The sequence below is a fragment of the Nyctereutes procyonoides genome, unplaced genomic scaffold, assembly GCF_905146905.1.
Source record: "Nyctereutes procyonoides isolate TBG_1078 unplaced genomic scaffold, NYPRO_anot_genome, whole genome shotgun sequence".
Lineage (NCBI taxonomy): Eukaryota > Metazoa > Chordata > Mammalia > Carnivora > Canidae > Nyctereutes > Nyctereutes procyonoides.
Genome location: NW_026575155.1, coordinates 6,497,318 through 6,512,217, shown reverse-complemented (window position 1 = coordinate 6,512,217; position 14,900 = coordinate 6,497,318). Strand labels below are relative to the sequence as shown.

The 14,900-nt window shown below is 41.1% G+C and overlaps 1 protein-coding gene across 10 annotated transcripts in view; it reads left to right on the top strand.

Annotated features, from left to right (window-relative positions):
• The first annotated feature begins 4,032 nt into the window (after positions 1-4,032).
• The window catches only part of SYNJ1 (synaptojanin 1), a 91,875-nt gene continuing 81,007 nt past the window's right edge, over positions 4,033-14,900 (top strand). For 9 of the 10 annotated variants that reach the window (XM_055313352.1, XM_055313350.1, XM_055313351.1 and 6 more), the window contains exons 1-2: positions 4,146-4,242; positions 5,174-5,319. In XM_055313352.1, coding sequence (XP_055169327.1) covers positions 5,196-5,319 — 124 coding nt within the window. In that variant the 5' untranslated portion in view covers positions 4,146-4,242; positions 5,174-5,195. Of the gene's footprint in view, positions 4,110-4,145; positions 4,243-5,173; positions 5,320-14,900 lie in introns of those variants that run through there. The other variant, XM_055313348.1, reaches the window with a different exon arrangement.

Genomic DNA, 14,900 nt, shown 5'->3' with positions numbered 1-14,900 from the left:
CCTAGCACATTTCTTGGAAGATATACTATGGTCCTTAGTTTAGGGCCTTTTACTTAAAAAGATCTTCAGAGGGACACCTGGGTGGCTCAGCGGTTTAGTGCCTGCCTTCGACCCAGAGGTGATCCTGGAGTCCTGGGATCGAGTCCAAAGTCGGGCTCCCTGCATGGAGCCTACTTCTCCCTCTGACTACGTCTGCTTCTCTCTCTCTGTCTCTCATGAATAAATAAATAACATCTTAAAAAAAAAAAAAAGATTTTCAGGAAGCTAATATCCTGAGCTTGATGATTCAAAACACAGGGTAAAAGGTGAAAGATTTGTCAAATTCTGTAGAAGCCTCTACAAAAGGCACTTTGCCCATAAAAGCTTACCTTTTGTAGCCATAGGTGTTGAAATTCCAGAGACACCTGCTGCTCAAGGACCAAGAGCTAGGTTGACATGAACACCCTCCAGCTCTAATCTCAATGAGGCTGAGCCCCCCCTTTGCTCTGGGCCTTCGGTTTCCATAACAATCCTTGGGTATCATTAAACCCCTTCACTCACTCCGTGAGTTGGTCTGTTATTCCAAATGAAAACTTTTTGGCACACACAAGTTTCCTGTTCATCACAGGGGTAATGTCCTTATCTATGGTATGTGTGAGCAATTTTCAGTCTTTGAAAAGTTTTTGATTTTATTTTCACAATGATTCTGCTCTCAAGCTTAGTATGTATCCTACTTACAGGGTTTCCGTTTTCCATTTTAAAATCTTTTCCTTTGCTGATTGCTACAAACTTACTCTAAGCACATGGTTAATGCTATTTGGAAGCTACTGTTGTGCTGCCTCTCAGGGAGCTGTCCCTTTCTATATACTAACAGTTCTGCAGAATGTGATACAGCTCTAGTCTATGTAACCTGAACAAGAGCCTGTTAGAGATAACTGGATCAGGCTGTTAATATTCCCCAAGTTTGCCAAACATTTTCTAGTATTTTTGATAAAACTCAGGCTATAAGGAAAAGTAGACCCTACTACTAATTTGTATTTTAGACATCTGTCAAAATTCGTGATATAGTAACCGGGTATATAGTTTTTTAAAAATCTCTTGGGAATAATATGTTATTTCTAAATTAACCCTAGCTACAGTGTACTGGGGACAGACTATTAGATTGAGCCATTTATAGTTTCCTATAGGAGTATTCTGGACTTAATAGAAATGATGAGTGCATATATTATTAACTTGATACAGAGAATTGACCATAGGAGAAATAATTTGGTCAAAATCAACATTTAAAACTCAAGAGTGTTTGCCTTCAATTTGTTGATGCTATTGAAGCTCGTATCTGAATCATCTATCTGGGACTGTTTTTGGTTTTCTCAGTTTCTCTCCTGATGGGAAGTCATAAAAGACTTGCATTGAAAAAAAAAAAAAAAAGACTTGCATTGATTGGGGTTATTGGAACAAATTATCACAAACTGGGTAATTTTAAACAATAGAAATTCTCTCACAGTTCTGGAATCCAGAAGTTCACAATCAAGGTGGTGGCAAGGCCATGCTCCTCCAAAGGCTCTAGGGAAGAATCCTATCTGCTCTCTCTGGTGGCTTCTAGAGGTGGCTACAGACATTCCTTGGCTAGTGGCCACATTGCTCCAGTCTCTTCTGTCTTCACATTGTGTCTGTGAGTCTAATTTCTCTCTGCTACCCTTTAAGGACAGCTGTGATTACATTTAGGGCCTACCCAGATAATGCAAAATAATCTCAGATCACATTAGCAAAGGCTTTGTTTTCCCTACAAATTAACATTCACATGTTCCAGGGATTAGGACATGATATTTTTTTCAGCCTACCACAGGCCTCACTGCTCATTTTCAAGGGAAAAGAAAGTGTCAGCACATCTCTGTGGGTCCTTAAGACCTCATTAAGAAGTTTGTGGGTGCCCCTTAACATGTATTTTAAGTCAGCCACCCCAACCCCTGACACTTTTCAAATCTGGGGAAACTGTCCAGCTATTTTCATGTGCTATAACAAACAAGTAATAGGTAGTAAGGAGGGACAAGAAAAGGAAGGAATAAAATTTTACGAAAGTCACTAGTAAAATGGCCCTTGTGTTCAAGGGCATGTGCTTATTTCATGACTAAAATAATTTTGAAAGGCTTTGGAAAAATCCTTGCCTTCTGACAACTCTGATAATGAGCCCTGCTTACCCTCACTCCCACCCCCAGTTCATTCCAAAGAAAGAAACAACAGTTTAAACCCATATCCAAGAAACTTTGACCTTAATCTCCTTAGTCCAGACTCCAAGGAAATCAGAAATAGAACATCTACTTCTAAAAGAGCCCCGCTCCCATAATTGCCACTCTGAGAAGGAGGGGTTCCCAGTGTAGCCTCATGGATAGGCATGGTGGAAGTCGTCTTAGATTAGGGGTGGGCACGTTTGGTTTCAGGTCCCAATTCCACTTGAAATTCAGTAAATTTTAAGAACTCATCTTTTCTGGGTTTCAGCTGACATTAAAAAAAAAAAAAACAAAAAAAAAACCTCCCAAGCCAAAGTATTCAATAACATCAACATCTCTCCTGGAGCGATATCCTTCCATATGTTTTTCTGGTGCATACATCTGGTATTCCTTCAGGGCTAGAGAGGCATTATAATTGAATAGGCAAATAAGAAAATTTCCATTCCCACCCACTCCCATGTACTTTCCTCTGTCAAATGCAATCTCTAATTGAAATGGATTCTTCAGGGGTAGGGGGTGGGGGGTGGGGGTGGAAGCAACCCCAGTCCAGCAGAAAATCTTCATTTAAGTTCAATTCTCAGTCACCACTACTGAGAGCCAAACACCTTTTTCTTTTTCTTTTCTTTTTTTTTCCAAACACCTTTTTCTAAGTCCATAGGACTAAATGAGAAATCCTCTCCAGTTCTCAGAGCTAAAACGTGTCCTTGCATACTGTCCTTCTAGAAAAGAAATGGCTTCTCCTCTAGTGAATGAGAGCTACTTTAGTATCCTGAAACCAGGGTGGGTCCAGCTTCTCTAAAACGGATGAAGAAATGTTGAATCAAGCCGCGTGACACAGGGCCTGCAAGGAGGGGGGAAATGATTTTGTGCAATATGACAAATTTAAATTCTGCTTTCGCTGCTGAAATAAAAGCAAGAAGGGGAAGAGGTAAAAAAAAAAAAAAGAAAAAAAAAAGAAAAACAACGAAAGCAAGCAGGAACGGTCTCTCAGCGTGTCAGAGTGCTGGGTTCTTCAGGATTTCAATTCCCTTGGGCCCCGTTGGCTCTGACTTCATTCCCATATTTGAGTCTCATGGGGGGAAGCAGAAGGAAAAGTCCGTGGGACACGCTGGTGGCCACGTAGCATGCTTTGTTGAGAAATGAGTACGCTGAACGGGTCAGATGCCTTTGGTCATTAAACTCCATGGCTGACCCAAGCTGTCGGCCATTCGCTGCCAACCCCAGCGGCCTCGCACAGCCACGCACGCGTCAACTCGGGCCTTGGGGTCCCGGCGTGTGACTCCCGCCCTCCCGGTGTGGACGGCTCAGCACTGTCTCACGCTGCCTCCTGCGAGCTCTGGAACCCTCCAGGAGAAAAGGCGGCCCGCGGAGTTGCTCCAGAGCAGGCATTCGTTTCGCTTCGGCCACCTACCCAGACACGCTCGGAGCAGCAACCGGGCGCTGCCGGCGGGAGACACCATGGACAGCTCTCCGGGCGCCGCCCCGCAGCGCACCCGGCCGGGGCGGGCACGCACCAGTCCCCGCGCCCCAAAGCTTTCCCCTGGCGCCCGCGGGGACGGCTGGTAAGCTCTGAAAAAGCCCCCGCGAGCGGGCCAGGGGAGGCCGAGCCTCCCCGTCCCCGCCTCCCCGGCGGCGCGCCCCGCGACTCCCGCCGGGACCCCAGGGCGGCTCCAGCGCGGGGCGGCCGCGCGCGGACCGAGAAGGTAGAGACCCGCGGTGGGGCTCGGGGTGGGCGGGGCCTGCCGCCCGCAGCCCCGCCCCGATCCCCCGAGGGGGCGGGCCTTCCGCCCCCGGCCGCGGCGCAATGCGGAAGAGATGGGCCCGCCGGAGCGGAAGTGACGCCTGCGGCGGCTGTGGCGGCGGCGGCTGCGGGTGAAGGAGGAGGAGGAGCCGGAGGGAGAGGTGAGCAAGCCGGCGGGGGGGGGGGGGGGCGGGGAGCGGGAGCGGGAGCGGCCGCGGCCAGACCCACCGGCAGCCGGGCGCGCGGGCGGACGCTTCCCGGGCAGCCTCCGCCGCCGCAGCGCGGGCGGGAACGGTGAGGGGCGACCGCGGGCAGCCCGGGGGCGCGGGAGCGGGGAGCCCGCGGGGCGTGCGTGGGGCGGGGGGCTGCGGTGACAGCGCTGTCAGCCCGGCGGCGGCGGCGGCGGCGGAGCCGAGCGCGTCGGGGCGCGGGGTCATCGCCTCTGGCGCATCGTGGAGGGAGCCGGCGCCCGGGCGGCCTCGTCCGCCGGGGAGGGAGCGGCTTTCCCGGGACCCCCCGAGGAGCCGCGGTCGGGTCCGGGTGCTCAGCCCTCCCGGGGGCCTGCGGGCGGCACCCGCGCCGCTCCCCCCGCCTGCCCTTCTGGGCCGCCCCCGGGCGAGCCACTGGCGTCGGATCAATCCTCTTCCCTCCTCCTGCCCCCCTAAGGAGCTTTGGAGGCAGCCTCGCTCACCTCCCCACCCCCCCACCCGGGCCGCGGAACGGCTTGAAGTTTCCGAATCGGTTCCCGAATCGGTTCCCTTTCAACGTCAGTGACAAACCCCGACGCAGGAAGCTGATAAACAACTCCGGACGAAATACGCTCAGAAATCTTATTTTTTTTTCTTTCTTTCTTTCTTTTTTTTTTTTTTTTTGCAAACATAAAGTAAACGAGTAACTCCTCCGAACCAAAAACCGCTCGTGGACTTAGAGTTAATTCAACCTTACGTTGCGTTTGCAGGGAGAATCGGTTAGCTTTTCTTTCCTCCGGCTTTTTTTTTTTTTTTTTTTTGATGAAATTAAGTGACGGCTTATCTTTTTTTTTTTTTGGAATAAACCATTCTCAACCCCCCCTTTTTTTCTTTTTTTTTTTTTTCCTTTTTCTTTTCTTTCCATCCCCCACCCCCCACCCCTACCCCCCATCAAAACCTGGCAGGGAGGACTTCTGGACGCCTTGCAGTCCTTGCTGCAGAAGGAAACGTTAGCTTCATTTATTCGTTCTTTGCAGGGCTGCCTCTGAAGAAAGGAGGATGGCGTTCAGCAAAGGATTTCGGATCTATCACAAACTGGACCCCCCACCTTTCAGTCTCATAGTGGAAACTAGGCATAAGGAGGAATGTCTCATGTTCGAGTCTGGGGCTGTAGCTGTGCTTTGTAAGTCATCTGTCATGGCCCAGCTGATCGTGTCTCTGTTTTGGTTTGAAACCATTCCGATGCAGCCGGTTCTTTGGAGGACACCCCTGGCAACCCCTTTCCTTCACTGTATTTTGCTAAGCAGATTATGCTCTAATTTTCCTTTCATCAGACCTTATTTTAAACTTTGATTTTCTTTCCTGCCCCCTGCTACAGGTTTCTTTAGGAAGTTTGGTGGGGGGGGCGGGGGGATGCAAGTTTGGTTACAGGTTTTTGCTTTCTTGGGTTCTTTGGCTGCTCATAACAGTAAATCTTTCTTTCCAAAAACAAAACAAAACCATATATATATATATGTGTATATATATATATATACATATATATATTATTACACACACACACATATATATAGTTACAGTTTATATCACATCACATAAACCCATAAAGGCTTGCTTGACATCTTCACCGTAATGAATGGGATTTCTTATATATCAGTTATCCTAATGAACTACCAGGGTGCTTATTTATCTGATCTTTTCGGAATATTTTATGGTGAGGCCCTTACATTTTCTATTAAGAAAACTGTACGTAAACTTCTAAAAGCTTATGTGGGATATGTGAGTGGGTTCATATTATTTAAAAAAAAACTATCTTGATAAGTCTAAAGAAAAGGACTACTGTAGCACAAGGAAAATAGCAGATTGGTATGGTGTAGGTTATTTTTGGGCAGATGGATGAAGTTAAAAATAAAAATACTAATTTGAATATTAATTTTCTTTCTTAATCTAAGATGTTGGCAGATAACTCCAGCTTGGAGTTATTTGAAATGCGATTGTGTTTTTAAAGGCTTTTATTAGTGATAACTACTTTTTTTTTTTTTTTTTTTGTCATGTTTTTGCTTTGTTAGCATCAGTTTAGCTACTGGTCATATTTTATGAATTAAAAATAGTATTTGAAGGTCATACTTAACAGGGGTGCCTGGGTGGCGCTGTTGGTTAAGCATTTAGCTCTTAATATTGGCCTAGGTCATAGTCTCAGGGTTGTGAGATCCAGCCCTGTGTTGGACTCTGCACTCATTGCAGAGTCTGCCTGAGATTCTCTCTCCCCCTCTGCATCTCCTGCTCCCATGCAGGCATCCTTTCTCTCTCACTCCTCTCCCTCAAATAACTAAATAAACCTTTAAAAACAAAAAAGTCATACTTAGAAATATAAGCCCCTAGATATTTTAAATTGTTAAACTTTGTTCAGATTCAGTAAGTGAAGAGCATATGTAAGGCCCTAACTTTTGCATATAGAACATTAACCTGATAAAATGTTAACCTGATCTTAATATTCTAAAATAGTAAAATTTTATCCTGATTGGGGAAAAGAGAGTGGTGACATAATGAAAAGGCTTAAGCAAAGTGTAATGTATAAGAAATGTATATATTTTTGGTACATACAGTAACATGGTTTGAGTGAGCAAGAAGAGCTATTTGGGTTCTAACAAACAAGTATTAATGAGTTATACTTGGTATGGACTTAATTCAAAGTTTTTTATATTTAAATAAACTGAAATATATCTTGCTGTAATATTAATTTGCAGTTTTCTTTTCATACTACAAACAGTTCTTATACTCATGAATTCTTAATATCTGGGGGGATGGTGTGGTTTAGTTGTGAAATACTTTTTAGCTGCTTGCGTTTTTTTTTTTGTGATGTTATCTGATTTTCTGATTTGCCTAAATTTTAAATGTTTCTTCAGTTGTGATTACTGGTAATAATAGGGAGTCAAATTCTCAGTTATCCAGTATATATAAGCCATAGTTATTAGAATTATTGCTATATTTTACTCTCAGGTAGGAAACCTGAGAATAATCATACTTCTAAACCTCTGATGGCTCTCTTTTATATCAAATAATGGTTAAAAAAGCAAATGACCTAAACGATCCATTTTGGCATTAACATTTACTTTAAGGAAGAAAATATTAAAAATACTGTCTTAACATTATTGAGTGTATTTATTTTCATTAGATTTAGACTATATAAGCAATTCTTTCAGGAGAAAAAAGTTCAATAATGCCTTTCTCAGTAAAAGTAGCATAAATGGATGTATAATTTTTTGGATATGTTATTAGCTTTCCTAAAATAAACTCTATTGTAATAACTTAAAATATTACTATGAAGAGCTAACAGACCTATTTATAAATCCTTTACTTATAAAATTAATTTGACATTCATTTGGGAGCAATACCAATGTGCATATTGTGCTGTAGAGTGTTCATTTTTAAAACGTCACATTTCTTAAAGGCCTGTTATATTCAGGGAACTGTGCTTGGAAGATACTGAGATGTTCTTTTTCTCTTTAACACTCCCAGCCCCTTGAGTCTCAAGACATTCTGCTTATTAATATGTAAGAAGAATCTTTTCAAAACATGTTTGACATTAAACCAGTTTTTCAGTAAGATTAAGTTTAAAGTCTTCAACTTGTCCATCAAGGCCTTCCATAACTCGGCCCCACCCTGTGTGTCCAGTGTCAGTATTGGTCTCCTTCAAGGAGGCTTACTTTTTCTCAGTGCTTTCCCAAGTTACCATGCTTTTTTTCCCCCTTCATCGTGCTGTTCCTATTGCACCTTCTTCCTTCATGGCTGCTAGAATGCTCTTCTCTATCTTTTTTTTTAAGATTTTATTTATTTATTCGTGATAGACATAGAGAGAGAGAGAGGCAGAGACACAGGCAGAGGGAGAAGCAGGCTCCATGCCGGGAGTCTGACTCCGCCAAGACTCCAGGATCACGCCCTGGGGGATGATAGGCGCTGAGCCGCTGAGCCACCCAGGGATCTCCTCTATCTTTCTAATTCAAGCTCATTCATTCTCGCTCAAGCCTTCTTCCTTCCTGAGAATCTGCCCACCCGCCCAATCCATCTCTTGTCTCTTTCTTTTCTTCATTTTGCTAGAACCCAGTCTGTTTTGCAGGATAAACCTTTTTTTTTTATGTGCGGGTTTGTGATTCTTATGTGCAGGTGATCTTTGTGAAAATAGATGGCAAAAGTGACCCTTGCAGGAAGTAGTTGTGCCCCATAAGCTGATGGTTTCTACAGGCCTCAGTTGTCCTGGCTTTAAAGTTTAAAAAATCAGACATCTTAGGCAGTACATATTGGATTGACAATCACTTAATTTTTTTGGCTTATGCCAAAAGTGCCATGAGATAACCAACAGGAAACCTTATACACAATATAATTGTGTATTATTAGCACATATCAAAAAATGAGGTGCAAGTAAAAACAATTTCAGGTGATGGATCTTTGTAGATCCTGAGGGTCTAATCTAGCCTCAGGACTCTGTCTTTATGTTGCTAAGCTTCTAAACTTAAATCAGCCATGATACTATGACTTAATCAATTAGTGAGCCAGTGGTTTTCAGCCTTGGAGGCACATTGTAATCACCAGTGGGGGTTTACAAATACTGCTGCCTGGGCTCCAGCTCCCTAGAGATTCTGTTGTAATTAGGTTGGGATGATCATTCTGAGCATAATTTATATAGGCCTTTTTAGGATAGATTATGAGACAACTTTTTAGCATTGCAAATTTTATCCAAAGTAGCCACATTTCCAGAATTTTAATGCTATTATTGACTATTATGGGCCAGTAGCTAGTTTTCTTGAAACCTTCAGCCTGAACCAAGTGCTAATGATCCCATAAGCACTTTTGATACAGTGCTTTCAGTGGAACTTCTGTGCCTGGGCACTGTACTCCTTGAGGAAAAGATCCATATCTTAGTAATCTTTACATCTCTACTGCTTAGTACAGTGTTTTACTCATGCTTACAGAATAAATAGCTAAATTAGTGCCTTGAGGGAGAGTGGAGATTAACCTAAACTAGCTTACCAAGTTGACAAAAATACAGTATTCTGTGTTTGAAAGTACGGTACCTTTTTCTCTAAAAATTTTTAAAAATCTTTTAAAGAATGCTATTTGACAGAACTGCTGATATAAAAGACATAAAAATTATCAGTTCAGAAAACTAATTAAACTGAAATTCGATGTCCGTGGAGCCAGTGGTTCAGTGTAGCAAGTGGATTCTCTGTGACCAGTATACTGTCTGGACCAGTATAATAAGCAGCAAGTGTGATGGGCAAGTTATAACATTATTTTTTTCTTGGAAACTAATAGGAGATTAAAGAAAACATCTACTAGTTTTTGTTTTAAGATTTTAAAAATTTATTTATTTATTCATGAGAGTCACAGAGAGAGAAAGAGAGAGAGGCAGAGACACAGGCAGAGGAGGAACAGGCTCCATGCAGGGACCCTGATGTGGGACTCAATCCCAGGACTCTAGGATCATGCTCTGGACCGAAGGCAGGTGCCAAACCATTTAGCCACCTAGGGATCCCAACATCTACTAGTTTTGAGTCAGGTTCAGTTTTCCTCATCTTTCTAAAGTTATTCGCACAGAAAGACTGCAACAGGAGAAGGACAAGTAGCCAGTCTGACCAATGCATGCATGAAATTCACAACCTGTCCCATTATTTTTCATCCCATCTCCTGCTTCAGGAGAAGTAAATAATTTACTTGTATCCTAAGTAGAAAAGAAAGGGAAGGGAAGGTCAACAGATGGGAAATGAAGGATGATTCTAAAAACAAATTATGAATATCTGTTTAAAAGATGAGATGGAGGGCAGCCCAGGTGGCCCAGTGGTTTAACACCACCTTCGGCTCAGGGCCTGATCCTGGAGACCTGGGATCAAGTCCCGCATTGGGCTCCCTGCAGGGAGCCTACTCCTCCCTCTGCCCCTGTCTCTGCCTCTCTCTCTCTGTGTCTCATGAATAAATAAATAAAATCTTAAAAAAACAAAACACAAAACAGATGAGATGGAAAGTGGTAATGTAAATTCCTTACTTTTACTATTAGAGCTTTTGCTCTTTTCAGTATATGCTAGTATGGAAGTAAGGATTAATTGCTTCTGTCTAGTGGTAAGATTATTTTCAGGTTTTCCAACTCAGGACTCAAATCATGTACTTACTAGACAGCAAGGCCATATCACTGTACTCTGGACCTGGTTTTACTCCAGGTTGTCCATCTGAATTTCTTCATATATCTAATTTTTTCTTTATGGAAATATGAGCCATAAAACTATAGGACAACATTCTGGTGATCTTTGTCACAGAATGTGAATTACACTGCCTTTTCTATGAAACTGCAGACCATAAAGGAGTAATAATAGAAATAATAGTTGCCATTTCCTGGAATCTCCCTCTGCCAGTCACGACATGAAGCCAGAAGTTCCAAAACCTTATTTTTTTATGTGTCTCATTAAGTTTTTCACCGCACCCCCAGGCCACAGTTCTGTTTCTTAAATAATTAGGTCCAAATGTTAAATATGTCTGTCATAACAACCCCAGTGGCTATTTGAAAAAATGCAGGTAAATGGAACATAATCTATTTCCTTCATAAATAACCAGTTACTTACTAATGTGATATTACTGTACATGTTGAGCATTGAGCAGCTTTTCAAACCTTAGAATCAGACTGGACAGCTCCACCCTCATTTCCTGTTCTACTTTGATTTTAGAGTGGTACTTGCTTTTTGTCACAGCAAGTACTGAAAACACAGATTTACAAAGATACAGTATCATTAAAGGAATGTACTACGGTCTAATGTGAAAACTCTGAACTACCTCAAGCTAATAGTTTGAGCAAGGCAGCATCTGTTGAGTATCTCTGTGTTTCTTTTGATTTAAAATCTCCTGCAGCTCTTATGGGAGTTTGTTGACATGTCCTGGAGCATTTCAGCCTACGGTTGAGGAGATGTGGTCATAGACATCCTTTATTTCATTTAATTCTGTGGATTATGCTTTCATTTCCATTTCACAGAGTGCAAACTGAGGCTTAGACAAAATAACTGGTCTAATGATGTAATCTAACCATTTTATTTTTTTCACTTTAATGATTATTATTTTGCTGTGAGAGTGGTGGTGATTATTTTGGGAGTTAGGGAATGAAGAGCAAAAATAAGGGAATGCAAGTAGAAGACTTTAAAGTTAAGAGTGAAATTGGTAGCATTTTCTAATGAGGGAAATGTTAAACTTGCTGTGTTTTTGCCTACAAACTATTGATATATTAGGGAACATGATTTGATTTAGAGTTAGGTCATTAAAACAAAGTTGCTGTGCTGAGCCAAGTTAAATGTCAGGTTCTGAAATTTTGGATAACAAGTATAGTAGGTGGTGATGACAAGCACTGTGCATGTTTTTTTTTTTTTTTCCTTAATTGCCAAATGCTGGCAGTCAGCATGCTTACCCTTTAGATAAGTTGCAGTATCCTATCTCTTTTTAAGAAAAATTTCAAGTTGAGGGAAGAAGTGACTTTTTATAGTTGACCTTTTCTGCACAGAATGATGAAATTTAGACTTGTTATATATCACTTTGTGTTAGGGTTGCAAAAATGCATTTTCATTTTGTAAGTAATTTTTGGAATGTTCTATTTGATAGAAAAAGTAAACAGCAACTTAAATATCTATGCTTAAAAAGAAAAAAAATTTAACCTAACCTTTTACTCCTGGGCCAGAGAGCGGGATTAGCTTGTTAATATAGGGCCAAAGTAGTAGTTCCTGAGTGATTTCCTTTCTCTACCACTTAACTTTGCTATGAGAAAATAAAAGGTGAAGCACAGTGTGTCTCTTATTGAACAGTGAGCCCCCATTATGTAACTTTTATTATGTAACTTCAGGTTTACCGGATGTTCTAACTTGTTTTATAACTAGTACAAATCCATAATAGAGTTTTTCTTCTGATCATGATGTTATAATAGGAATTGGATTTACCCTTTTACTTTACATAACAACAAAACAAATAGAATGAAGCAGTTTTCAGACATGAACAACAAGCAGGTGGCATGAGACACTGATCCTTGAGGGAGGGGAAACAAAGAAGTGAGCCTTATGATTGCTCTAGCGGATCACTCTGCTTACTACCTTGAGTACTTCCAGGCTGCAGTAGCAGTGAGATGCACCCAAAGAAAGCCTGGCAGTCTCCTGAGTTGAGGAGACAGAGTAAGGAATTTGTGGAAGCCAAGTCAATGAGAATTCTCAGGGCTAGTACCAAAGAGGAGGTAGCTGCACAGTTTTAAAGATGTGCTGAGGGTTCCACTTGAGATTTCAGCTGAGCACTGAAACTGTCCAAGGCAGGGAAAGAACCAGCAAAAAGGAGCAGTAAGAAAAATTCCTGGACCTCACCCAGGGCTGGAAATAGTTAAGCTGTTAACAGCTTCCAGAATGAAAAAATATTATAGTACTCTGGGAACTCGGTTGAATATTCAGAAGGGTATATTGCTTCAGTAGTGGGGCAGAGTAGCTCTAGACTAAAGGCTTCTTGTGGTCCTCCTATCTGACAAAGCTTAAAAGCAAGACCTAAAGGGATCAGGCTGTTTCCAAATAACCTAATTTATAAAAATCTTCACTGTACCCTAGAACAAAGTTTAAGAATATAGGAAGACAAAATAGATATCCATATATCCAGCATTCAACTCTGTAAAATTCACAATGTCTGGCATTCAATTAAAAATTGCCATACATGGAAAGAAACAAGAAAACACACCCCATAATGAGGAGAAAAGTCAATCTGTAGACACAGATGTTAAAATTAATAAACAAGGAGGGGCACCTGGGTGGCTCAGTGCGTTAAGTATCTGACTCTTGATTTCGGCTCAGGTCATGATTTCGGCTCTGCCCTGAACATGGAGTTAGATTCTCTCCCCCTTTCCTCTGCCCCTCCCACACATGCTCTCTCTTTTAAAAAAATCAATAACAGCTATTGAAAATATACTTCATATTTCTAAGAAGTAGAGGAGAGAATAAACATGTTAAAGAGAGACATGAGGGGTACCTGGGTGACACTGTCAGTTGGGTGTCTGCCTTCTGCCTAGTGGTGATCCCAGGGTCCTGGGATTAATTCCTGTGTCAGACTCTGCTCAGCGGGAGTCTGCTTCTCCCTCTGTTCTCTCTCTGACTCTCAGATAAATCTTAAAAAGACAAAAATGTGAAAGACCTAAACCAAATAGAAATGAAAATAATTATCTGAAATGAAAAAAAATACACTGATAGGTATTAGATTAGACACTGCAAAATAAATGATTGTGAATTTGAAGACATCATAATAGAAAGTATTCAAAATGAAACACAGAGAAAAGACTAAAATTGATAAACAGAGCCATCAATGGCCTGGAAAACAACTTTATATGGCCTATATATGTGTAATTGGAATCCTAGAAGAAGGGGATTGAAGCAGAAAAATTTTTGGAGAAATAACAGCTGACATTTTCCAAATTTGGTGAAAACTATAAATCCATAGATCCAAGAAGCTAAGTGAACCCCAAGCAGAAGAAACATGACACAAACTACACCTAGATACTTTATCAAATTGCTTAAAACCAGTGATATGGAGAGAAATCTTAAAAACAGGCCAAGAAAAAAGACATAACCTACTGAAGAAAGAAGACGTGAGATGAATAATGATAGACTGTTCTTCAGAAACAATCCAAGCCAGTGGATGTGGAACAACATCTTGAAAGTACTGAAAGAAGAAGAAAATAAAACTGTACACTCAGGTTTCTGTGCCCAACCACAATTAAGATGATGTAAAGACTTTTTCAGATACCCCAAAGCTGAAAAAATAGCCAATTATGTGGGTAGCAGTTTAAATAGTATAACTTTTCTTTGCATCTAGTACCAACATGTTCAACAATGGTGATAAAGTCTGACTCAGTGAAATTTTATCACTTAGTTACCATACAAAGTTAAACATAAGAAGTTAGTTAAACCTAAGAAGGAGGGTGGACTAGTGCATTTGGGGTTAGTCTTGTAATTCGAGTGCCAAAAGGAGACAGAACTTAAAAATTGAATACTGTACTTTTATTGGTGACAGATTATATCTGCTTGAGTTTTTTAATGGTTGTAAATAAGAATTTGTGTTTTTAGCATTTTCTACTAAAATAGAGTTTGCAAGGGTAAGCCATCGTTGTTCCTCTTGTTGTATTACATGATATAAGCAGGTGCTCACATTGGAGTGCATTTCACAGCCGCTGAACTAGTCACATTCTTGAGTAAATGTGGCATTTGGGGAGATGAATTAACATGTTGGTCAGTTGGGCACTTTTTAATCACTCTTTTAGTTTAGGTTGAAAGATATGCTCTTTAAATTTCTGGATGATTTTGAAATAAGAAAAAAAAGGAAGGGAAAGAAAAGGAAGGAAAAAAATACTTTGGGTTAAATTGTAGGCTTAAACATTATATATTACTATGTATTGAATGTTATATTAAAGTCTTCATTTCCATTTTATCATAGTTTTTTTATAACATTATATATAAAGTGTTTACTTATATAAACTAGCTCTTACCAATAAATATTTATTATGAGTTGTGTTTTCTTTCTGCTTACTAGTAGACCATAGGATGCTGTAGTCTTTTGAGTACCTTACTGAAATGTAGCTACTCAAAGTCTTTTAATCCTATGAACTTTGTGTGAAGTATAGGAAGAATGAATCTTATAATTAAGTAAATTCCTAGCTAATTGTACATTAGTGCTCATTAGTGATCTGTGCTTGGTCCACATTGGGTCTAGTCTTTGGCT